This window comes from Oryctolagus cuniculus, chromosome 13 (assembly GCF_051225735.1).
Source record: "Oryctolagus cuniculus isolate XC-2025 breed Fujian yellow rabbit chromosome 13, ASM5122573v1, whole genome shotgun sequence".
In the NCBI taxonomy this organism is placed as follows: domain Eukaryota; kingdom Metazoa; phylum Chordata; class Mammalia; order Lagomorpha; family Leporidae; genus Oryctolagus; species Oryctolagus cuniculus.
This window is the reverse complement of record NC_142879.1, coordinates 75,628,204-75,650,541: the sequence shown is the minus strand read 5'-3', so window position 1 is coordinate 75,650,541 and position 22,338 is coordinate 75,628,204. Positions and strand designations below refer to the sequence as shown.

Below are 22,338 nucleotides of genomic sequence, written 5' to 3'. Positions count from 1 at the left end.
CCCCGGCGGGCATGGGCGAAACGTGGGGGGCGGGAGTATTGTTAATTATTAAATTTATTATCTTCCTGTTGTGAGTGTAGACATTCAACCCGGATTTTAAAAAAAATCATATTTAAGAAGGCGAGGATTCAAGGTCCAATTCAGAGAAAACCTTCCGAATACATTCAACCCATCTTTCCACGAGGATTTTTTTTCAAGACCCATCCGCCCCAACTGAGGCCGGTTACTGATGCTTTTCCTTAACAGCGTGGAAGGAATCCTTGAGAACTTAACATTCAGGGTCGGCTTCTATCGCCAAGGTTCGTGGGGGGGGGGTGACGTTTTATGGGGTACAGGAGTAAAGAGGCAACCGTAGTGTACATTCAAATAAACCCTCAAATACAGCCCCCAGGCGCGCCAGGGCTGGGGGGCAGAGCCCGCTCGGGAGAACCCGCACTCTCCTGTACCGCAACATTGCCCCGCGCTGGACCTGGAGTCCGGTTTTGCCGCCTGACCCCTGCTCGCCCCAGCCGCCAGTTCCCCGGCCGGCGGGTGCAGGAGCCTCAGCGCCGCTAGGGGATGCAGTGGCTCAAAAGACCGCACCGGGCCGGGGAGGTTGGAGCCCGAGGGGCGGGCCAATCGCCGCCCGGCCGGAGCCTCGCCCGCTGATTGGCCCTCCCGGGGTCCCGCCCCGCCCCACCCCGCCCCCCTCGCTGGGGCGGCTCGAGCCACGCTCCCTCCGCCCAGGGCTGCCCATTGGGCAGAGCGTGGCCGGGAGGCCGGCGCGGCTGCAGCAAGGTGGCCGCTGAGTCCCCGCCCGGCGGCCCCTGAGGGGTGTTAGGGTCGGTGGCGCGGGGCTGAGGCCCTGGGGCTGGTGGAACTGCCGGGGTTCAGAGTCAAGTGGGGCTCCAGGCGGGGCGGCGTGGGGAAAAAGTTGGGTTAGGAGTGGAGACCGAGTTATTGCTGTCCCCCGTATGCCTGGGGGACGAGGTAGGGTCGCGCAGCCGGCACCCAATACTGCTGTCAGTGCAGCCCAGAGCGCACGTCGGCCACCGACGCCAGGTGTTCGGAGGACGGCGCCGCAGGCCGAGCGTGCGCCGGTGCGTTAGAGGCGGCTGCCCGACCCTACCTCGTCCCCCAGGCATAGGCACACGGTGGGCAGCAAAAACTCCTGAGCAAAGGCACTGCCCCTCCGCTTGGAGTCCGATCTTAAAAAAAAACAAAACAAAAACTGCACCTGGACGTGAACACTGTGGTTTCTGATCCCTGTGACAGCACGTAGTTCCTGACTGCTACACGTCTCCCAAATGCCAGGAGTGAAATCCTCAATAAAAGTTTGCCCGTTTTTTGGGGGGGGAAAAAAAAGTCTGTGGCAATGCAACTTTATGAATGGGGCAGGCCGGTGTCACCGGGACCGAATCGTCCCCGCGAGCCCGAGTGCAGCGGCGGGAGCCCGAGCCACATTTAAAGGGCCAGAGCACGAATCCCCCGCGCGCCCGCCCCCTGGGCCCGCGGCCGCCCTCCGCGGCGCCCCTTTCCGGTCAGCGGCGGCGGGCGGCGGGGGAGGGGCGGCGGCGGCGGGCGGGGGGTGGGGGCGCAGCCCTGGAGCCGGTTTGGGTTGCAGTTTCCTGGTGCTGGGGATCCTGTCCCCTCCTCGCCAGCAGCCAGGCTCCTCCCCCCCGGCGCGGATGACACTAGAACCTCCTTAAGTTGCGTCGCGCCACAGCTGTCTGCGAACACTGAGCTGCCTGGCGCCGTCTTGATACTTTCAGAAAGAATGCATTCCCTGTAAAAAAAAAAAAATACTGAGCGAGGGAGAGAGGGGAAAAGAGAGAGAGACGGAGAGCGAGACAGAGTGAGCCACGCAATCTGGCCGGGCAGGTCGCACGCGTCCTCCTCCTCCTCTTCCTCTTTGCTCCTCGCTACCCAGGTTGGTATACTGGTGACTTCTTTTTTTTAAACTTTGATTCTCCACCCCCCCCCTACTTTCTCCACTTGGGAAGACTTATTTTTGTGTTGTTTTGTTTGGTTTTAAAAACGCAACTCGTTGCTCTTGGAGAGCTTCCCGAGAGCTGGAAGCAAGGTCCCGGGACTGGTGTCCCCGAGGGAAGGGGGACTTGTCCTGCAAAGGCGTCCCGGGCTCCCGCGAACCCGGTGCGGGGATGTCCCGGGGCCCTCCGCTTGATCCGCGGGAGGCGTCCCCCGCGCGCTGTGCGCGTCCGTCCGCGGGGGAGGTGGTGCCGTAACAGCAACTTCAGGTGCTAGAGGACCCGCGGGCTCATCCACGTCTCTCCCTTCTTCCCTTGCAGGTGAGCCGAGGAGAGAGTCCGGCTCGGAGCCTCTGAGGAGGAGCCCAGGTGCAGAGCAGCTTCCCCCGCGGACTCCCAGCGCCTTCGCTCCCTTTTCCATCCCGCCGTACCTAGTTTTTGGATTTTTTCTCCCTTTCCTCTTCTTCTTGCTAAATTACCCCTCCAAGATTTTTTGTCCTCCAACTCCTTCCGTTTGCTCTCCTTTCCTCCCCAGCCTTCCCACTGCTCCGGTGAAAACAAATCACTAAAAAAAAAAAAAAAAAAAAAAAGGAGCCCCTCTCCCCGCCCGCCGACGGCAGGAGCCCCGCGACCTCCCAGGTCGACCGCCCTCCCTCGCCGCGCGCGGGTTCCCGGCCCGGCCAGAGGGCGCGAGCGCAGCCGAGGCCATGGAGGTGACGGCGGACCAGCCGCGCTGGGTGAGCCACCACCACCCGGCGGTCCTCAACGGGCAGCACCCGGACACGCACCACCCGGGCCTCGGCCACTCGTACATGGACCCGGCGCAGTACCCGCTGCCCGAGGAGGTGGATGTACTTTTTAACATCGACGGGCAAGGCAACCACGTCCCGCCGTACTACGGAAACTCCGTCAGGGCCACGGTGCAGAGGTACCCTCCGACCCACCACGGTGAGTCCAACACCCGCGCCCCCGGGCATGGAGGGAGGTTGGGAGGGACGGACTTGGCGCCGCCGAGACACTGAGCGAAAGCCCCCAGGTGCAGTTACTGGTTCATTTACAAGAAAAGAAAAGAAAAAAAAAAACACAAAAAAACAAAAAACGACGGGCCCGGAAATGGGCGAGGAGGCCGTGTCGCTTGTCGAGAGAGTGTGTTTTTTACAGAGCGTGGCAGCAGGCGGCTCTCGGCTGCCGGTCTCTCCCCAGGGCCTGGCGCTCACCTGGCGGGCGCTGAGCTGCAGCCCTCCGGCCCCGGTGCAGCAGCAGCTTGCGCGGCGCGGGAGGTCCAGGCGCGCGGCGCCCGCGCTCTGCCTCTGCGGGCGGCCTCGGGCTCGGGTCCTCCCCAGCGGCTCCGCGCGCACCCTTGGTACCCCCCGCCCCGGTAGTTCTTCCTAGGTGGGGGCTTCAGGGCGCCTGGCTCCATTTGTTTCTCTCGGCGTTGATTTTCAGAGAGGCCCAGGAGTTTTATGTATTCACACCCCTCTGTGGCCTTTTCTCTGCAACCCCGCGAAGCTCGTGCATTTTATAGGCTAGTGGTTTGCAGGCAGGTTTCCTGCCTCTTGATTTTGAAAATGGAACTCTGGGGCTTTGAAGGGGTTTTAGGAGGAAAGACTTCATTTTGAGGGATTTCAGGTGTCCGGGATTCCCGGCTGCACAGAATTTTCCTGCCTCTTGGCTTTCGGGTTGCCTCCCTGCCTGTAGCCCTTGCTTTACCCTGTGTCAGGCCTACCACGGTACCATAATAAGGCTTTCACACTAGATTTAGGACACATCAGGGTTTCTTTTAGCCATTCCAAATGCCTCCTCCCACACCCTTTCACCTTGAGAAGTTTAGGAGATTTGTGATAGTTAAAGGAAAAAAAAAAAAGAAGGAAGGAAGGAAGGAAGAAAAAGAAACAAACGCAGGCCTGTAGAGTTAGCTGGGAAAGCTTCTGACACGTTCCCAGCTGAAAGTTTATCTTCCTAAAGAAGAAACAGGAGCAAAACATGGGGCCGGAGGAAACATGAGGTCTAGCCAGGCCGAGGTCTGCCTGGGTGCCCCTACCCAGAGCCGGCTTGGGTGCCCGATGGCACAGCCTCTCCGGCAGCAGGCGTCCTGTGCCCCGCTGTCGCCAGGGTTTCTGCGAATAGGGCGCTCTTCGCCTGGGTCGTGTGCACATCAGCAGTTAAGTGGAAATGTGGTCGATGCAGGCTTAATATTATTTACTATTCTACTTCCTGCATAATGTGAATCTTAACCCTTGGTATTCAGAGAACTCTCCTTCCCCCTCATCCCCCTCCCCTTCCTCTCTCTTATGATTTTAGTTTCAGTATTGTTCTTAATGGCTGAACAGAATGGCAACTGCTGAGGCAGGTGCTGGATGCAAAGATCTATAAGCTGGTGGTTTGCATTTGTAGTTTGTTCTGTTCTGAGTGAGAGCTCTTGGATAAGTTATGGTCACCTTACAAGCGAGTACTTTCAATGAAGGCCAAATCGCTCAGTGCAGGAGGTGTCCTTGGTTTAAAATTCACAGTGTCTCAGGGATTCAGGTGAACGGTCACACCGTTCAGCGGTGGAATCAGTGGAATTGCTGTCTTGAGGACCCAACAGGGGCTTATTTGGTTTTTCTTTCCCAATAGGTTTTGGGAGGGTGAGAAAAACAGGAGAAACTGCCCTGCCAGGGTCCGGCTTTGGAAACTTTTCTCCCACCAGCCCGAGCGAGAAGAATTTCATTGCAGATCCCATTTCAGGGCTGTCCCAAGCATCCTTGTGAATTTTGAGCGAGTGCTAAATTCGGTTTCTGGAAGGAACCCTAAAATGTGCCATTATTTCTTCCCCAAGTCTTACTGGGAGCTGGGCGTCTCTGCATAGGATTGGGGGGGAGGGTTGTTCTGCTTCTGGTGTTGAGCCCTGGTGTGGCCGGGCTCGGTTCCTCAGGCCTCATCACTCACAGCTGGCTCTCTTATCTGGCTGGTTGGGATTAAGGCGGGATGGGAAACTCTGGGCCATTGAAGGAAACCAATAAATCAAGTTAGGTTCTGGAGAGGGACCTCAGGGAAGGTGATTTAGAGGCCTATCTGTAGGTGCCAGTAAGTCAAAAGGACCCTTCTCCACTCCTTCGTGGCACCTCCCTGGTGGCAGGCTCAGGCCCTTAGTGCATTTGATGGGACAGCCACGTGGGAGGGGAAGTCGACAGCCGCTGCCCCCTACCCCGAGGTGTGCTGGCCAGGGCCCCCCGGGGTGAGCCCCAGCGCAGGTCCCGGTTGGTGCTTGGGGTTTTGCTACCCTGGGGGCTGGGGGTGCCCGGGTGTGTGTCCGAGGGCCGCTCTGACCCGCGTGTTTCTCTCCCGCTCCTTCCCTGCCTGTGTCTTCGCCGCCGCCGCCGCTGCAGGGAGCCAGGTGTGCCGCCCGCCTCTGCTGCACGGGTCCCTGCCCTGGCTGGACGGCGGGAAAGCCTTGGGCAGCCACCACACCGCCTCGCCCTGGAACCTCAGCCCGTTCTCCAAGACGTCCATCCACCACGGCTCCCCGGGGCCGCTCTCCGTCTACCCCCCGGCCTCGTCGTCATCCCTGTCGGCCGGCCACTCCAGCCCGCACCTCTTCACCTTCCCGCCCACGCCGCCGAAGGACGTCTCCCCGGACCCGTCGCTGTCCACTCCGGGCTCGGCCGGCTCTGCCCGGCAGGACGAAAAAGAGTGCCTCAAGTACCAGGTGCCGCTGCCCGACAGCATGAAGCTGGAGGCGTCGCACTCACGCGGCAGCATGCCCGCCCTGGCCGGGGCCTCCTCGTCGGCCCACCACCCCATCACCACCTACCCGCCCTACGTGCCCGAATACAGCTCCGGACTCTTCCCGCCCAGCAGCCTGCTGGGCGGCTCCCCCACCGGCTTCGGATGTAAGTCGCGGCCCAAGGCGAGGTCCAGCACAGGTAGGAAACCGCCTCTCCCTGCGGGAAGCCTTTGCCCGCCTCCCCTTGCCCCTGAATCCCAGGCCGAGCAGGGAGCCCACCCGAAAGGGGAGCCCGGGGAATGGGTAATCCCAGCCCTGCCCAGCCTGGATTTCTAACCCGTTTTTGCAGGCCCCCGGCTGGGGAGGAGAAGCATGGGGAGTGTCCTCTGCTATCTCATTCCAGGCTGTGGAAGCAGAGGGAATGTGGGATCTGCTTTCAAACCTGCCACAATGAGCCGGGGAAAGGGGAAAGACAAACAAAGCAAAAATTATGGGGGCTCCTGCCTGGAGCAAGACACAGTTCTGGGACGCCAGAGTCGGTTTCCAAGACCAAATGGAATAAAGGCCATGGGAATAAGCCTTTAGTGTTTAATGCTAAAACGAAACCTCCTGAAACCTAAACAAACACGGGTCCCTCCTGTGACCCTGCTGTGGCCTTTATCAGTGGGACTGTCGCTCTCCCGCCCAGCTCCAAGGGGGCCACTGGGTGGGTAGCAGAGCGCAGTGTTCCCTGTAGGACGTGGGTGCCGTCCACGTGGAAGCACAGAACATTTTGTCGGGCACGCGGGATCCTAGCAAAACAGCACCCAGATTCTGTGGCTGGGCAAGGGGGGCTGCTGAGAACCTCACTGTGTGCTAGGGAAACAACTGCATGGCAGTCAGCTACCTGTGGTGCCTTGTGGGGCTCCCTACCTGCAAGGGCAGGAAGCTGGGCGAGGGAGGAGTGTGCATCCATTCAAAGGGGAGCGTGTGCTCTGCTTCCTCCGCTTACCCTCTTCCCAAAAAGCAGACTCTGGCTGGAGACCCCGCTGCGTGTTTATTCTATTGGTGTAGACTCACCAAACACACACACACACACACACACACACACACCCACAGGAGGTTTGCTTTAAACATAAAATCATCCCTCACCGATTTTGTTTCTAAGCAAAGCAGTTGAGTCAGATGAGAGCGAGGGATTCTAGGCGAGAAGGCTGTCACGGTCTTTGCGACACACGATTTTGTGAAGGTTCTTGTTCTGTCTGCTAAGGCGCGTCCGTTTTGGGGGTAGGCGGCTCGGCTCCGGTCCGCTCTGACTGTCTGGCCTCTGCCCTCTGTCTTTCTGGCCTCTGCCCTCTGTCTGTGTAGACCCTAGGGAGATAGCGACAGAGAGAATGGCTCCGTGTCTGAAGGGCGAGGTGAGCCGGCCCGAAGCGGAGCTCAGAAAGCTGCCCCTTTGAAACACTTCGAAGGGAGGCAGGCTTGTGGGAGCCCAATGACCATGAGATCGGCTTTCAGGGTTGTTTTTTTTTTTTTTTTTCCAGGGTGACATTCACTGCGACTGCCTGAGCAGGACTGTCTCTATTTAGTTGATATGTTTTAGCTAATCCAATTATTTTCAGACTGCTGCACGCGACAGTTGCATTGTTTATCCCGAGCCAGGAACTTTAATAGAGTCCGGATGCGGTTAGGCTGACAGCAAAACTCAGACCTGCGTGTTCAGTACATGAAAGTAGGCAGCAGGGAGAGGGAGGTGGGCTAGCCGTGGAGTCAGAGAGAGAGAGAGAGAGAGAGAGAGAGAGAGGAGGGCAGAGCCGCAGAGCCAAGCTACTGGCTGGTGGCAGGGCGGGCAGGGGTGCCTTGTCGGGGACCTCGGGGCTGGCAGCCAGAGCGCTGGAGAGAAATGGGTTGCAGGGAGACTTGGCTGGAGGCAAAGAGAACCAACCTGTGCATTTTGAGGTTGCAGTTTTTTTTTTAATCCTCTTTTCTGGTAGAGCTCTGAGGGTTGGGGTAGGGGGGAGATCGTGGTCTCTGAGGCTGAGGTGGCGGTTGGGGGGGAGGGGACAGACTGACTTTTCCCAAAGACTCTGGTTTCTCTGCCCTCATTTCTGGGTGCACTTTCTGCCTCGGTTTCAGTGCTTCTCTTTCTCTCCCGTCTTTCCTTAAGACTGAACATGGAGGGAGGAGGGGGCGGGCAAAGAGCTGTAGTTTTCCTAAACCGGGGCTGGAAATACCTAGACACCTATTTTATTTTTTTGGCGCGGCAGGGTAGAGGGAGGAGGCCATTGAGATGGACCTTTTACTTCCTCCTTCTAGGCCTTTTTCACGGCCCTCCAAACCCAGAGCCCTCACACCTGCCCGGGGTGGGGGTGGGGGTGGGGGTGGGGGACTTCTGGGAGCGTGGAAGGGAAGTTTCCAGGAGCCCCGGCTGTGTGTGTGCAGAGGGGTGGATGTGGTGGGAATTCTTGAAGGGGGGGGGGATTCTCTTGGTTTTAGTGGTTGCTTTCTTTTCTTTCTTTTTCAAACCTCTTTGCAAAGCATTTGCTGAAGGAGGGGACTGACTGCTGTTGCTGCTGCTGCTGCATTTTGGAGAAACGGTTGAAGCTGTGGTTAGGGCACCTATTACTTTCTTAAACGCCCAGGCTTTCGGTGCTGGGATCTCACTATGCACACAAAAGACAAAGCCTTTTTTTTTTTTTTTTTTGGTTTGCTTTTTTGTTTTGTTTTGTTTTTTTTTATTTTTTGTTTTTGTTTTTGCAAAAGAGCCATGTCTTAGCTCTCCAACCTTTTTTCCCCCCACCCCGGCTCTGGGCCCCTTCCTCCACCTTCCAGTGAGCCATCTCCTTGCTCTGTTCCTACCCTGTTCACATTGCCTGGTGGCGGAGTTGCAGTCCAGGGAGCCAAGGGCCGCTTGAAAATGGCTGTTAAATGGCAAGCGGCCTCCCAGCTCTGTGGTTCTTGTCACGGAAGAGAAAGGTGTCTGTCTGAGCACCTCGGAGTAGGCAGGGTGCTGAGGACAGGGCAGACAGACAGCAGGAGAAGAGCCAGGGGCCTCCATTAGGAAAATTGCCTGTTTGCTGAAGTGACAGACTAGAGGCAGCAAGGAGGAAAGAGAAAGAAAAGCCCACACAAGGCCATCGCAAACTTGCGAAGTGAATCGGGACAGAAAATTGCTCCAGTGGGCAGAGCGTTCCCCAAGAGGTGGTGTCTGTCGCTAGCTTTCTGAAAAGGAAGCTGCCATCCTCCGCCCTGCTTGAAAAAGGAAAGGAAATCAGAGCGATTGCAGCAGCTGGGGGTCCCCCTGCCCGCCCCCGCAGTGCCAGGGTGCCGGGAACCCCCTGTGCCTGTGTGTGTGTGTGTGTGTGTGTGTGTGTGTGTGGTGTGTGGGACAGGAACATCACATCAAGAGCCTTGTCTGGGCAGGATTTGGGGAGTGGGCTTGGCAGCCCCAGCTGGATCAGGGTTAGTGCTGCTGCCCCCAGATGGGGCTACCCCAGTGCCCGCTTGGGACGCAGGAGTACCAGGGCCTGCGGCCTCTGAGCTCGGGCTGCAGCTGGCACCTCCTCGCCCACTCCTCTTTCCTGCAGGCCTCCCGGGGGCTCCTGACCCCCAAAACGAAAGGTGTACAACCCCAGAGCTGAGAAGAGCTTTTGGCACCTTGGAATGTCTCGACAGGCCCCGAGGGCAAGGCATTTGAATAGTATTATCACTTGTAGGGGCTCTTAGACCTGGCGAAAATTCTCTGTAGGACCCCCACACCCTGGAAGACTTAAGACCCCCTTTTGGAAGCTGGAGGGAAAAAAAATTCTTGGAACTCCTCAAGAAAATTTTGGAGCAACAAATAAGACCAGAAAAGTACTGGGCCCTGACTTGACACTCAGCAGAGAGTGGGTGGGACCCTCTTGTTCTCAGCTCTCCTGCAAAACCTGTCCCTGGAGAAGGCCGAAGCCCTGGTTCCCTCATGCTTGCTCTGGGTGGGGGGTGGGGGTTCTCAAAGGCTTCGGCGGTCCCTGGGCTGCCCGGGCCGACTTTTCCTTCTCTTAGAGCGGGTTAGAATTCCCCGACACCTTCTACTTTCTCTTCCCCATGCCGCTCCGGTCTTCCTGGTCGGTTGGCGGTCATTGATTAATCGCTGAATCCAGAATCTTCTTGAGGGGCCCTCGTTCTTCCCCTGGTCCCTGTCTGGTGTCTTCCCTCCTATCCCCTGGGTCACCCCTCTCTGGGGGGACCAACATGAGTCGAGCTGCTTGCGTCCTGCAGGAATCGGGGTCCCAGCCCCTGAGCCCTCTCCCCCGACCCTGGAAGTGGAGGAGAGTCTTCCAGAAGGCAGCGTCCTCTTGCAGGAGTTAGTGGGAAAGAAATCAGTGAGCACACCTCCCCGTGCCCTAAAGGACTCGGCCAGGGACCTTTCTGGGGGGAGGGCGGGCGTCTTGGGTCACTCTGCTGCCCTGGCTGTAGGAGTGAATGGCAATCAACTGAACCTGGCCCTGGCCAGTTTTCTGTTTATTTTGCTTGTTTGTGTTTTTGGAAGCAGAAGCGGCAGGCAGGCCTTGGGTAATGAGCTGGCCAAGAGCCCCTTCTGTGTTGATTGCTCTGGTTTCTAGGTCTTCCTCTGATCGGCACCCTGTCCTGCTCGACCCTTCCCTTCCCTTCTGTGTAGGTTCCCCTTCCTCCTCCTCCTCCTCCTCCTCCTCCTCCTCCTCCAGAGCCCCTGAGTACAGTTTACACTGTATTTCCCTTCCACAGCCCCTGGGCTGGCAGGCTGGGGCTGGAGTGGTAAGCCGTGGAGAAGAGAGCCGTAAAAGTGTTAACGCATAGCCAGGGACATTTCTGATTTTCTTGGAAGTGAACTCTGAGGCCGTAGCTGCTGCAGCCCGTCCGCCCATCCATCAGTCTGCACATCGGTCTGTGTTATCTATCTTGCCTTTGCTTCATCTTCTTCCATCCTCATCTTCATTACTTAATCAATCCCCATAGACAGAGCCAGTGCTGACCGCGGGGTGCCTTTGTCTTCTTTGAGGGACGTGGAAGGGGGTGTCTTTGCTTTTGGCTCAGCATTTTCCCGGGGAAATCTTTCCGCTTGGAATCGGCCTTCCCCCGTGGGTCAGCTTGGTCTTGCCTATCAGGCCAGGGTTCCGTTGCTATTTCTGCACCTGCCGTCTTCCGCTGCGATGTGTGGCCGTATAGGAGAATGGTTCTGCTGTTCCTTAGTGGGGGGCGTCTCAGGGGTGCACATGTGCCCCCCAAACAAGGAGTCAGCAAGCAAGGGGAGTTTTGAGCTTTCCTCCTCTCCGCTCGTTCTTCGCGTGTCGCTTTTCAGTGTGTCTGCCTTCCAGAAGTGACTTATCCGTGTTCTTGTTTTCAGAAGGCAGGGAGTGTGTGAACTGCGGGGCGACCTCGACCCCCTTGTGGCGGCGCGATGGGACCGGGCACTACCTTTGCAACGCCTGCGGGCTCTACCACAAAATGAACGGACAGAACCGGCCCCTCATCAAGCCCAAGCGAAGGCTGGTAAGTTCTGCCTGGGAAGGAGCCGTCCCATCCTCGCCATTTGTGGATTGCATTTCCGCCCTGCAGGAAGGTCGCCTTTCTACAGGAAATTGGCAGGGCTGCTCAAAATCATGTCAGCTTGCTTGGGACTGGCTTTTTTTTTTTTTTTCCTTTCCCCTGTTTTCAAGTTAGATATACAGAAAAACTATTTTTGTGTGTCTGCGTATTTCTTAAGCTACTTCTCCAAGTTTTAAAAAGGCTGACATCTCAGTTATCAAATCTGACAGAGATTCTCTAATAGGCTAATTGTGTCAGTGGTTCCAGGACTGCTGACTTAAGATGCATTGATGATCCCTGTTGCACAGACAAGTCATTTAGCATGCAGATTGAGCGGAAAGCCCCGGGAACCACCTAGACCTTGTTCCTGCAGTAGAAGGTGGGCGCAGAGGGGCGATGTCATAGTCTGGGCAAGCTTTGGGTGACTTTCTTGTGCTAGTTCTTTGAGATGGATGGGAGCGACTCACTGCATTTCAGAAGCAGCAGCAGCAGCCAGCCTCTTGCACTGCTCTTCGTTTTTTCTTGCTCTGTTGGACTGAGGTTGTCCCTCAATTCCTGGGGGAAAAGCTTGGTGGATCCTGTCTTGCCTCTTGGTCACACCTAGCAATTGGTCTCATTTTCTCTCTGAACACCTGTCCGTAGGGTGATCATTTTTTTTTTTTTTAATATTTTTTCTGTCCTCCCTCTCCCCCCTCACCCCCCACTTTTAAACATCTTGAGCATTAGGAGTAGTTGAGAGAACTTGAGAAGTAGCAGGAGGGGTTCCCTTGGAAGAGTGTGTTGTGGGACACTCAGGCCAGGTTGGATGGGTGAGTGAACGTGACAGAGGCAAATAAAAACAGAACTGACAGATGACAGCTCTAACCACAGCCGGGACATCAGCATGCTCTCTCACCAAGCAAAAGGGGGAGGGGGGGATTTCCCAGTGGAGATTAATGGATGAATTAGCATCCGTCACATTGGGGGGGGGGGAATCTGCCCCTGTATTCTTTTTAAAGAATAATTTGTCCTCCGCATCAGATCGTAGTGCAACTCAACACCTTTCATATCCTCTTTAGAAAAAGGGAAAGCTTTCTAGGGATGGAAGTGCCCACATGACTTTAATTTTTGGCAACCCTAGCTCTCTCCGCTTTATTCTTCATGATCTTTGCCCTCTTCTCCAGCTTTCTCAAACCTCCCCCCTGCTTCTCCTCGTGTAGTTTGGTATTTTTTTTTTCCCCCTTGCTCGCATGTGCGAAACTTAACTTCCTAGGAAAAAGCTGCCGGATATCTGAGCACTAGAGATAACTCATAAACAACAACTCGGCTTCCCCAACCTAAACATCAAGATGTTGGGACATACCAGAGCAAGAAGGGTTTGAAAAAAAAATATGGCGGGAGGTGTGAGCACTGAATGAGTATGATCACACCACAAAAGAATGTTCTGAATCACTCAAAACCTGGCCGTCATGAAAAAAAAAAAAAAAAAAAAAAAGGAAGAAAACTAACAACAGAAACCTTCTTGTTAAAACTAAGTCATGGTACCATTAGTTTTTTTGTTGTTGTTGTTCAGATAAAGAAGGGAAAAGCAGAGAGGGTAAAACTCTTGGACAATACCCAATTGATGAGTAAGAGTTCATTTGACATTTTCTTGGGTTTTCTTCTTCCGTCTGTACAGATGGCTGAGGATGGTTCTACTCCCATCTTACATCATTTTGTCTCCCCTCGTTTTTATAGGAACCCTCTTGAACTCTGAGTAATAATTACTCTTAATTTTATAATTCATTGGCTGTCACATTTTAAGCTGCCTTTTCTTTCTTAGTCAGCTGCCCTGAGCAATTTGGTGTTGTTAGTTGCCTAGAATTTATATAACACAGGGAGACCGACACCTTTGATAAATAGTTTTTTAATTCCTTAAATATGTTTGACTTCTGAACATCTGAATCTTTTTTTTTTCCTTTGCTGTGTTTCTGTCCTTTTGCCCCAGCTCCGTTGTTAGAGCTTGCTATTCCTGTGTTTGCTACTTGCAGGTTAGCTAAAGACCACCCCCAGCCCATAACCTAGCCAGCTCTTCTGTGGAATTTGCGACATGGAATTAAATGAGTGCGGCAGCTAGACGAAATGACTCCAGGGAAGCTCCATCGGTCCCCACCCCTGCCCCCAGTGTTGGCAGGGTGTTCTGTCCACTGAGCTCTTGCTGTTGTTCATAGTCCCTGCCAGGGAGCCAAACAGTGGCTTCGAGAGACTGTCTAAAGTTTGCGTGGAGTCTGTGGGACCGGAGGCATTTTCTGAGCTCGCCTGTGTTTATGTGACTGTCAGTACACTGCAAGGAATTACACTCTGGCCTTCGTCGCTGACAGCACCGATTTTCTCGATTTTCTCGTTGGCACTCTGCATTTGAATTTGTTGGGTGGGGAGGTCTGAGGGCCTCAGGACGGATAAGTCAACTGTCCCTGCATATTTTTTTTAGAGGAAAAAAAGCACTATGGGAAGACCACACTAATCATATCAGTTATTTAGGTATCCAAGTACTGGTTTGGAGTGAGAACTAGCGCTCTCGGCCCCTTGTGCCCCTCGTGTGTTACTTTTGAAGTAGACAACAGAAAATAGACACTTCCCCTGTGATAAATGGGGGTTGTTTTTAATGTCCAGTTCCTTGGAATGCTAAAAAGTTACTTAAAAAAAAAAAAAAAAGAGTGATCACTCTGCTGTTTCTAGCCCAAAGGAGAGTATTTATGGAACAATTTAGTGGCTTTGAAAGAAAGAAAAGAAGTCAGTCTGGTTAATTCAGGATTGCCACTGTGTTTTCCCTATCTGGCAGCGTTGGGTGCCTGGCCCAACAGTTTCGCTTGATACAATATCGAAACACACCAGGATCCTGGTAGCTTTCCTTGCATGTTTTATAACCACACCAGCGCTTTCTTGATCACAGATTAAAAACTACCTGGATTCCTCCCCCTTCCTTGATAAATATTTTTGAGGCCAGGAGCAGGGATAATTTTGCAGTTAAAATCCTTTGTAAGGAGGGGAGGTGAGGAAGAGAGAGAGGTGCATGTTAGAAGTGACTCAACTCGCATTTTCTTTCAACAGCCTTTTAGTCTAATTTTTTTTTTTTTTAATATGGACAAGGAGAATAACTCCCTGAGAAACTCGAATGTGTTGGAAAGTGAAAGTCTCCTTTTGTAGAGGAAATGGAAGCAGGGCCGCCGCCAAGGAATTGAAATTCAAGTTGAGACTAATGTTTGACCTGTGAGCATTCTGCTAAGTGAACAGCAAAATAGGAAATAGCTAATTTCACGAAGGTGCAATGAGATAAGAGCAGGAGGAGGGGAGCCAGGGCTCCTGTTGAATAGCAACAATTCTGTATTTGTTGGAGTTTGTCTCAGTCCCCGATGGTCACCAGGAGAGAGTGAGGGCGACTGTCCCAGGGTCTGAGGGTGCTGGCTCTGTACACTTGGGTCTGCTGCAGGTTCTCCAGGGTGTCCTGCTTGGTGCCTCCTAAATGTTGCCTCCCGGGAGTGTGTGCCGCTCGCATGCACAGACATCCTGTGACAGTGCTGGTGCTGCTTGGGCTGTCCCTCTGTCTTGTAGCCTGTGTGACGATAGATCCTCTTGGGAGTCAAAGACTTCTTGTGGGCTTGGGCTTGGTGAATGAGACAGCTGGAAAGGCTGGTGCCCAAAATCAGTCTGGCTAATGGGAAGTTGCTACCCACACCCCTTAACCCACTGGTGTACTTGCTAGGCTAGGGAGGGGGAGAGTGACAGTGCCAGGGAGGTGACGCTGGTTGCCCTGGAGATCAGCAGCTTCAACCCTGACCTCGTCACTTGGGTCCCCCCACTCCCATCCAGTGGATTGCCTGCCATTCTCTTCTGAAGGCAGCTTTTGGGGATCTTTATAACTTTCATGTGGGCTACTTGCTAGTTTTGATTTCAATGAGAATTTCTTTCTTTGGCTTTTTTTTTTTTTTTTTTGGTAAAGCCTGTCTGCATGGTGTTGATGACTGCACATTTAACATTTGTTTTGATTTGCTTCTCTCTCTCTCTCTCTCTCTCTCTCTCTCTCTCTCCCCCCTCCCCCGCCTTTCCCCTTGCCATCCCAGTCGGCAGCCAGGAGAGCCGGGACTTCCTGTGCAAACTGTCAGACCACGACGACCACCCTCTGGAGGAGGAATGCCAATGGGGACCCTGTGTGCAACGCCTGCGGGCTCTACTACAAGCTGCACAATGTAAGTGGGACGGGGAGCGGCACCACTGGGGCTGCTTTTAGGGAGACGCCTGGTAAGAGGTGGCACGGTCGCCCCTTTCAGAACCCATGCTCTGTTTAGATTCTCTCCTTTGGGGCCAAACCACCGGCCCCTACAATGAATGCTGTAGGATCTAGTTGAGAAAACGACTTTGCTGAACTGAGCCTTGCAGATTCCCAAGGAGTTTGTAGAGAGCGAGCAACATGACTCGCTTGGGGTGTTTTGAACACGTGACCTGCAGTGTGGCAATCTGATACGCGTGGTGGGCCCATCTGGTTTGGAAGGGGAAAAAAAAAATCTTCCCCTTGGACATCGAAAAATGTCACCGGGGTATGTTTTGCTGTTTGCTTTCATTTCAACTTTTTTTTTTTTTTTTTTTTTTTTTTGCAAAAAGGGAAAGAGAGCATGTGTGAGGGGGAGAGGGAAAGGTAATAGAATTGTCATGCGTGGCACAGGCATTCCTGCAACCGAGAGAGGAGAGAGGACCGATCCAGTTACTGAGGGAGAAAAAGTCTTGGCGAGACCTGTGCTAGGAATTTTAAATGCATTCTCTGTTTAAAAGGCATGAAATGAAATGTCTGAGAGATTTCATCTGATGTCTTTGTCCTAACCAGCTTTCGCATGCAGAGCTCCTAAGGAAGGAGACGCGTGTGATGGTGTCAGAGCAGGGAAAAGAAACCCAGCTTTCTCTCCGTGGGTAGCATGCTGGCGGGGGAGTTGCCAGTCACCTGGGCGAGCGGGCTCTTTTCTCATCTTTTGGTCTCGGCTCCTCCCAGTTTTAAAAATATCTTTGCCTTAAAAAAAAAAAAAAGTTTGGTAATTTTCTCCCCCTCCCTCAAACAACTCTTGCTGGCCGACAGGTTGTGAGTCCCCAAGAGGCCTCAAGTTTACATTAGTCCTGCAGAAGACAATGGACATGTCTCTCTCTCTGCTCGCTCTCTCTCTTTCTCTCCCCTTAGCGTTTTCTAATTCTCCTGGCATCTGTTTGCCAACCTGACTTTGGCAGAGTCTGAGACTGAATTGGGAAGAGGCAGGGATTTTTGCTTGGGGCAGTTCTGGCAGTAAACTCGTCTTACCAGGAGCATCTGGGCACTGAGGAGGAAGCCGTGCGGTGAGAAGCTTTGAGTCACAGAGACCTTCTCAGGGTGACTTTGGGGAGCAGGTTGCTACGATTCCCAGGGACCCGGCCTGCTCAGCTTCCTGCCCACAGGGTCACCCCCTCTGTGACTCCATCCCCATGCCGTGCCTAGCGCTCATAAACCTGGAGTCTTAAATTTGACCTCGTTTCTCCCTCAGATCTTGGAAACTGTGCTGTATACATTCCCCAGCAGTTAAACTCGCGTCTTATTTTCATTTTGGGAAATTTTGTCACTTGCAGGGGAGATAAGATTTGTGATTCAAATCTGGAAGATTAGGGGGCATTTGTGTTCATTAGCTAAGCCAGCATCAGCTCAGCCCATCAAGATATTTTGGGGGCTGTAATTTATGGCTTTCCAAGAACTTTCTGGCTTCTTGATTATGATCCGGCTTCAGATAGACCCCTGGTGTAGACAGGGCAGAGATGATTTTTATTTCAGTCTTGCTTGAAGAAATTATGACTCAGAAAATCGAGACGCATTTGCACCGTGACGAGGCTGATAATAAAGAGGAAGAGTGAGGAGCGATTTTAGAGTAGCAGGTTTTCCTGGGAGTTCAGTACTATCAAGATTAATAGGAGAATCATCTGAAACTAAACCCTCTCTAACTTCAGGATATAACAGAATCATCACTAATAGTGTACATGTGTGTATTTCTTTCCTACTTCCATGGAAAGTAGGAATTATGGGAAATTAGCCATGTAAATATATATATATATATATATATATATATATATATATATATAGTTTTTTTGACTAGTTAGCCGTGATGAGATCTGGTCTCACTAGTGTGTGGTCTCAATACGTTTACGCCTTTGTAGCTGGGCTCCTGTGCCTAGGAGAGAGAAGCAACTTGTCCTCAAGTTGGCTTTTCCTGTCTTCCCTGGCTTAGCTTGTTAAAGGAGGCGATTTCTGGGTATTTAACCGTGAGAGATAATAATCTATTAACATTTTCATCGTGTCCTGTGTTGTTCTGCCCATCCAGATATCAGTACGTGTATACCATAATTTCCTTCCTTCCTTATCTAGGTGTGTAGATAACTGCCTATCTCGCCATCAGTGTATCTGGGTGGTGTTGTGACTAGTTATCTGGGGCTGTGTGGCTCTCTGTGTAACCAGATACTATATTTCGATATCTGGCTGTGTATATCTAGATACCCGAGTAAGAGGCTGGTGTATCCAGACGTTATCTGAGGGAGATGTGATGTGGGAGTAGATTCCTGTCATCTCTGCAGGCTGCCTCTTTATCTCCATGGTAACTTTGAGGAAGGAGCCCTGAGATGTTCTCCCGGCCGTGACCTTCCTCAGCTCTTCCTCCTCTGCCCCACGTACCCTTTCTGGTGCAGGAGTAAATAGGTGTCAGCTTCAGTGTGGGGCCTCCACGTGGGACATCACAGCTCAGCCTCTCAGCAGCATAGCCGACTGGATCCTTAGTTCCTTAATTGTCATTTCTAGCGTTGGGAATTGGGAGAGCCTGGAGCTAAGGGGACCCCTTTCTCTGCCCTTGAGAACCCTGCTGGAAGCACCTGTTGCCTCCGAGAAGTCGGGAATGACTGGGACCCAGACATGGACTCTTGGGGTCTCTGCTGCGTGTCACCGGGAAATGGGCAGATATGCAGTTGGCTGCTCGTGGATTTCTGTGGTCAAGGTTAATTTGACACTGTCTCCGCGTGGGGACTAGCCTCTGTTTACTTTATAGAGTCGCTTTTCTTGAGTCTGGGCCCCAGAGCCCAGACAAATGAGTTGATTGAGGGGGCGAGGGTAGTAGTCTGTCTCAGGGGGTGAAGTCGAGTGGTCCTTAGAGTGAGGGTCTGTCTTCGGTTTCTTGCTCTTTCTGTTGCAGGACAAGAGCATTTTTCTTGCTAACATGGTGCTTGGCACAGCCCAAGTGGGCATTCAATACTTGCTGATCGGCCGTGTGGCTGTTTGCCTCGTTAGGAGTGAGGAGTCAGCACTAGCAGCTCTCCAGTGCTGGTGGGTGGTGTGGGCCAGCCAGGAAAGGCGCGACCTCCATGCACGCAAATGCCAGGGGCAGCTTTTACGGGCAGTTCTCATTGTGCAAAGGCGGGGGATGGAAGGGAGGCAACTCCTACTTAGCAGGCCATTATAGTCACTGTTCCTCCAAGGCAGATAAACACTTAAGAGATTGATGACGTGGGCAGTGCTCTCTAAGTCCAAAGACAGCTTTATCAGATCAGTAGACAGAACAGTATTTCCCTCTTGAAGATTATTCAGTAGCCTCTACTCTCACAAACTATTTATTTTATTTTATTATTTTTAAAAAATGTTGTCGATAGGCAGAGAGACAGAACTCCCATCTGCTCGTTCATTCCTCCAATGGGCACAGCAGCCAGGGCTCTGCCAGGAGCCCAGAACTCCATCTGGGTGTCCCATGTGGGTGGCAGGGACCCCAGCACTTGAACCATCACCTGCTGCCTCCCAGGGTGCACATTAGCAGGAAGCTGGAATCTGGGGTGGAGCTGGAACCCAGGCACTGATATGGGATGTGGACATGTTAACCACTAGGCCAGGTGCCTTAACTCTTCTAAGGAAAGTGTAAAGAAACAAAACAAGTTATACTGTTTCAGCTACCAGAAAAATATAATCATACTGGGTGGGCCCTTGGAGTTCCCTGAGGACAGTTTTCCCCCCAAATTATTATTATTATTTTTTGAGGATTTATTTGAAAGCCAGAGTGACACAGAGAGATTGCGAGAAAGAGAGAGAGAGAGAGAGAGATCTTCCATCTGCTGGGTCAGTCCCCAAATGGCCACAATGGCTGGGTCTGGGCCAGGCAGAAGCTGGGAGTCAAGTTCCGCCGGGTCTCCCCCAGCGGGGCCGTGGCACTCAGGAAATTTGCTGCTTCTTTCCAAGGTGCATCATTAGCAGGGACCTGGTTTGAAAGTGGAGCTGCTGGACTCAGCTGGCACCCGGGTAGTGGATAGTGGCAGTCACAAGCGGTGGCTCACCCCCCTGTGCCACAGTGTCAGGTCGTGCTCCCCAAATTCTTGATGCTGCTGAGTTCTCGGTGGGGCACCCCACCTATGATCCCTTGGTGTCAGGAAGCCATGGAGGCGGATGGTCAGAACGCCCCTCCCCCACCTACTCGGTAGGACTTGTCTTTTTGAGAAGAAGCCTTCGAGAAGGTGGGGGGTGGGGGGTGGGGGGTGGGCGGAGAGGAAGGGGTGACTGAAACTGAAACAGATGCCTGGCCTGGGGAGGCTGGCGGAACCCTGTCGGTGTAGGAGAAAGCCTGTGCCCTTTCAAAGGCAGCAAAAAAAGTAAAAAAAAAAACCAAAAAATTGATCTTTGTTTAGATTAACAGACCCCTGACTATGAAGAAGGAAGGCATCCAGACCAGAAACCGAAAAATGTCTAGCAAATCCAAAAAGTGCAAAAAGGTGCACGACACCCTGGAGGACTTCCCCAAGAGCAGCTCGTTCAACCCGGCCGCCCTGTCCAGACACATGTCCTCGCTGAGCCACATCTCCCCGTTCAGCCACTCCAGCCACATGCTGACCACGCCCACGCCGATGCACCCGCCGTCCAGCCTCTCCTTCGGACCTCACCATCCCTCCAGTATGGTCACCGCCATGGGCTAGAGCCCGGCCCGCCGTGTACAGGTCTCTGAGCGAGAGAGCCCCTCCGATCCCTTCTATTCTACTTGCGTTTTTGCAGGAGCAGTATCATGAAGCCTCAACGCGACGGATACGTGATTTCGAAGGCAGAAAGCGAAACGATGGTTGCCGCTTTGGCAAAGGAGCTCACTGCGGTGTCTCTGTTGCGACCACTGAATCTGGATCCCATTTGTGAATAAGCCATTCAGACTCATATTCCCTATTTAACAGGGTCTCTAGTGCTGTGAAAAAAAAATAAATAAAAAACGCTGAACATTGCATATAACTTATATTGTAAGAAATACTGTACATTCGAGGGAGACTTTGCTGCACCTGGGTAGCTATAACAAAAGCATGAAGGACACGGAGAGTTTTAAGGAACATAGGGGATATACACAGAAGTTAAGAAGAAACTAGGTCTGAATCCAGATGGACAGACTGCCAGTTTTGTTTCCTTTCACTGGCCACAGTTGTTTGATGCATTAAGAGGGGGGAAAAAAAAGAAAAAAAGAAAAAAAAGATAAAAAGAAATAAGAGAAAAATGTCGTAGGCGAAATCATTCGTCCAAAGCTGTGGGCCTCTGCGAAGGAAACCAGTTCCCGGGCAACCAGTGTTAAGACTTGCACTTGGTCACCGAGGGGTGTGGAGTGTTGCTTCTAGGCCTACATGCTTTGTGAATAAGTCCCTGTAATTGATGTTTGTATGTATAATTCAAAGCACCGAAATAAGAAAAGATGTAGATTTATTTCATCCTATTATACAGACTGAATTGTTGTACAAATTTATTTACTGCTAGTGTTAAGAATTGCGCTCTCTCCTCTCTCTCCTCTCTCTCTCTCTCTTTTGTTCTTGTTGTTTTAATATTTTCCCTCTCTCTCCATTTTTGGTTGAATAAACTAGATAACATTCAGTTGACCTAAGGTGGTTGTGCTCTGGAGGGTTTCTTTTCCATTTTGGTTTCGGATGATATTTATTAAATAGCTTCTGAGGTACAGCAGTATCTGTCTTCTCATTCACTTCTGCAGCCTGTGCTTTGAGGGTAGCAGCGTATGAACTACCCGTATGCATGTCAGGACCCTGGCCCTGCAGGCCACGTATTCTGAGAGCTGCCTGGCTGTCAGCCCCTGTCGTGTTCTGTGTTAGTGATCATTGCCTTTAATACAGTCTGTTGGAATAATACTATAAAAATCATAATAAAGTATTTTAAAATAATAACATCGTATCCAAGTGGTGGCCAAGCTCTTAGAGAATCTGGTAGCTCTAGCTAATTTTAAAAATAAGGATTTTTTTTTTTAAACAAACATTAATTTATTCCCTGGGAGACAGTGCTACTAACCCCCACCCAGATAGTCAACATCTATGCCTTTGGGAAGCTGGGAGTATTTGCAGTTCTAGAAGCAGCCCCGAGGACTGTATCCTGGGGTTGGATTCACTTCTGGCCTCCCCCTAGGGAGCTGCAGTTTCTCTCTGTCTGCTCTCCTTGCTACCTGGAAGGAGAAGTGGGAGAACTGCCCGAGAGTCTCAGGCTGAAGCTGCAGCCGGTGGGTTTCTCGGCACTGTAAGAGCTGGGCTGCTCTCGTTCATTTCTGCTTTGCTTTTCTACTGTCCAATAGCACCACAGCAAAGGGTTTATTGAAATGTTTGCGAAACCTGACATAACCATTTTGTAACTGATGCTGTATAGTTTCCTTTTACGCTGTTGACAGAATGTGTAACGATGGCACACATTTAAAAAATCTGTTAATCGCCTCTCTGCTTTCTTAGCAAATATTTTAAACCTAAAGCTAAATGTTGAAATAAAGGAGTAGCGAATTACTGAGATGCAAGTGGAGATCTCACTGGCTCCTAATTAATGCCCTGCCATTCGGGTGTCGGTTCCAGTTGCTGCTGAGGCAAGAGTCATCTGCTGCCACGTTCGGCATGGGAGAGTTGCTGGGACGGCCCAGGATCTCAGGGTTCGCCACCTGCTTTCCTCACGAAGAGATCTGAGTTAGAGCCCTCTTAGCTTAAGGACAAGGAGTTCAAATTCTGGACATTCTTGGGGTTGGGAAGGAGGGAGACCTATATAGACAAATCCCAAACTCAGTATCTCAGCTACGTTTTGTTCTGAGTACTACAGCTAGGATGGTGGAGCTCATCCTGTTTCTTCAGCGAAACGTCATT

The 22,338-nt window shown here is 52.4% G+C and overlaps 1 protein-coding gene across 3 annotated transcripts; it reads left to right on the top strand.

Moving 5' to 3' along the window:
- The first annotated feature begins 1,569 nt into the window (after positions 1-1,569).
- On the top strand, positions 1,570-22,001 carry GATA3 (GATA binding protein 3). 3 transcript variants are annotated; one of them, XM_008268070.5, is made up of 6 exons: positions 1,570-1,909; positions 2,289-2,915; positions 5,336-5,872; positions 11,021-11,163; positions 15,279-15,404; positions 19,876-22,001. In XM_008268070.5, the coding sequence occupies exons 2-6, from the start codon at positions 2,675-2,677 to the stop codon at positions 20,158-20,160; spliced, it is 1,332 nt and encodes a 443-aa protein (XP_008266292.1). In that variant the 5' UTR covers positions 1,570-1,909; positions 2,289-2,674; the 3' UTR covers positions 20,161-22,001. The 3 variants fall into 3 exon arrangements, with proteins under 3 accessions (XP_008266292.1, XP_002717407.1, XP_089168473.1); XM_002717361.6 differs by having other exon boundaries at positions 11,018-11,163; XM_089312347.1 differs by lacking the exons at positions 1,570-1,909; positions 2,289-2,915; positions 5,336-5,872 and adding an exon at positions 7,430-7,611 and having other exon boundaries at positions 11,018-11,163.
- The last annotated feature ends 337 nt before the right edge of the window (positions 22,002-22,338 follow it).

Coding starts and splice junctions, on each gene's coding strand:
- GATA3 (XM_002717361.6), top strand. CDS start 2,675: ATGGAGGTGACGGCGGACCAGCCGCGCTGGGTGAGCCACCACCACCCG. Junction 11,164..15,278: donor TCAAGCCCAAGCGAAGGCTG/GTAAGTTCTGCC, acceptor TTGCCATCCCAG/TCGGCAGCCAGGAGAGCCGG. Junction 15,405..19,875: donor TCTACTACAAGCTGCACAAT/GTAAGTGGGACG, acceptor ATCTTTGTTTAG/ATTAACAGACCCCTGACTAT.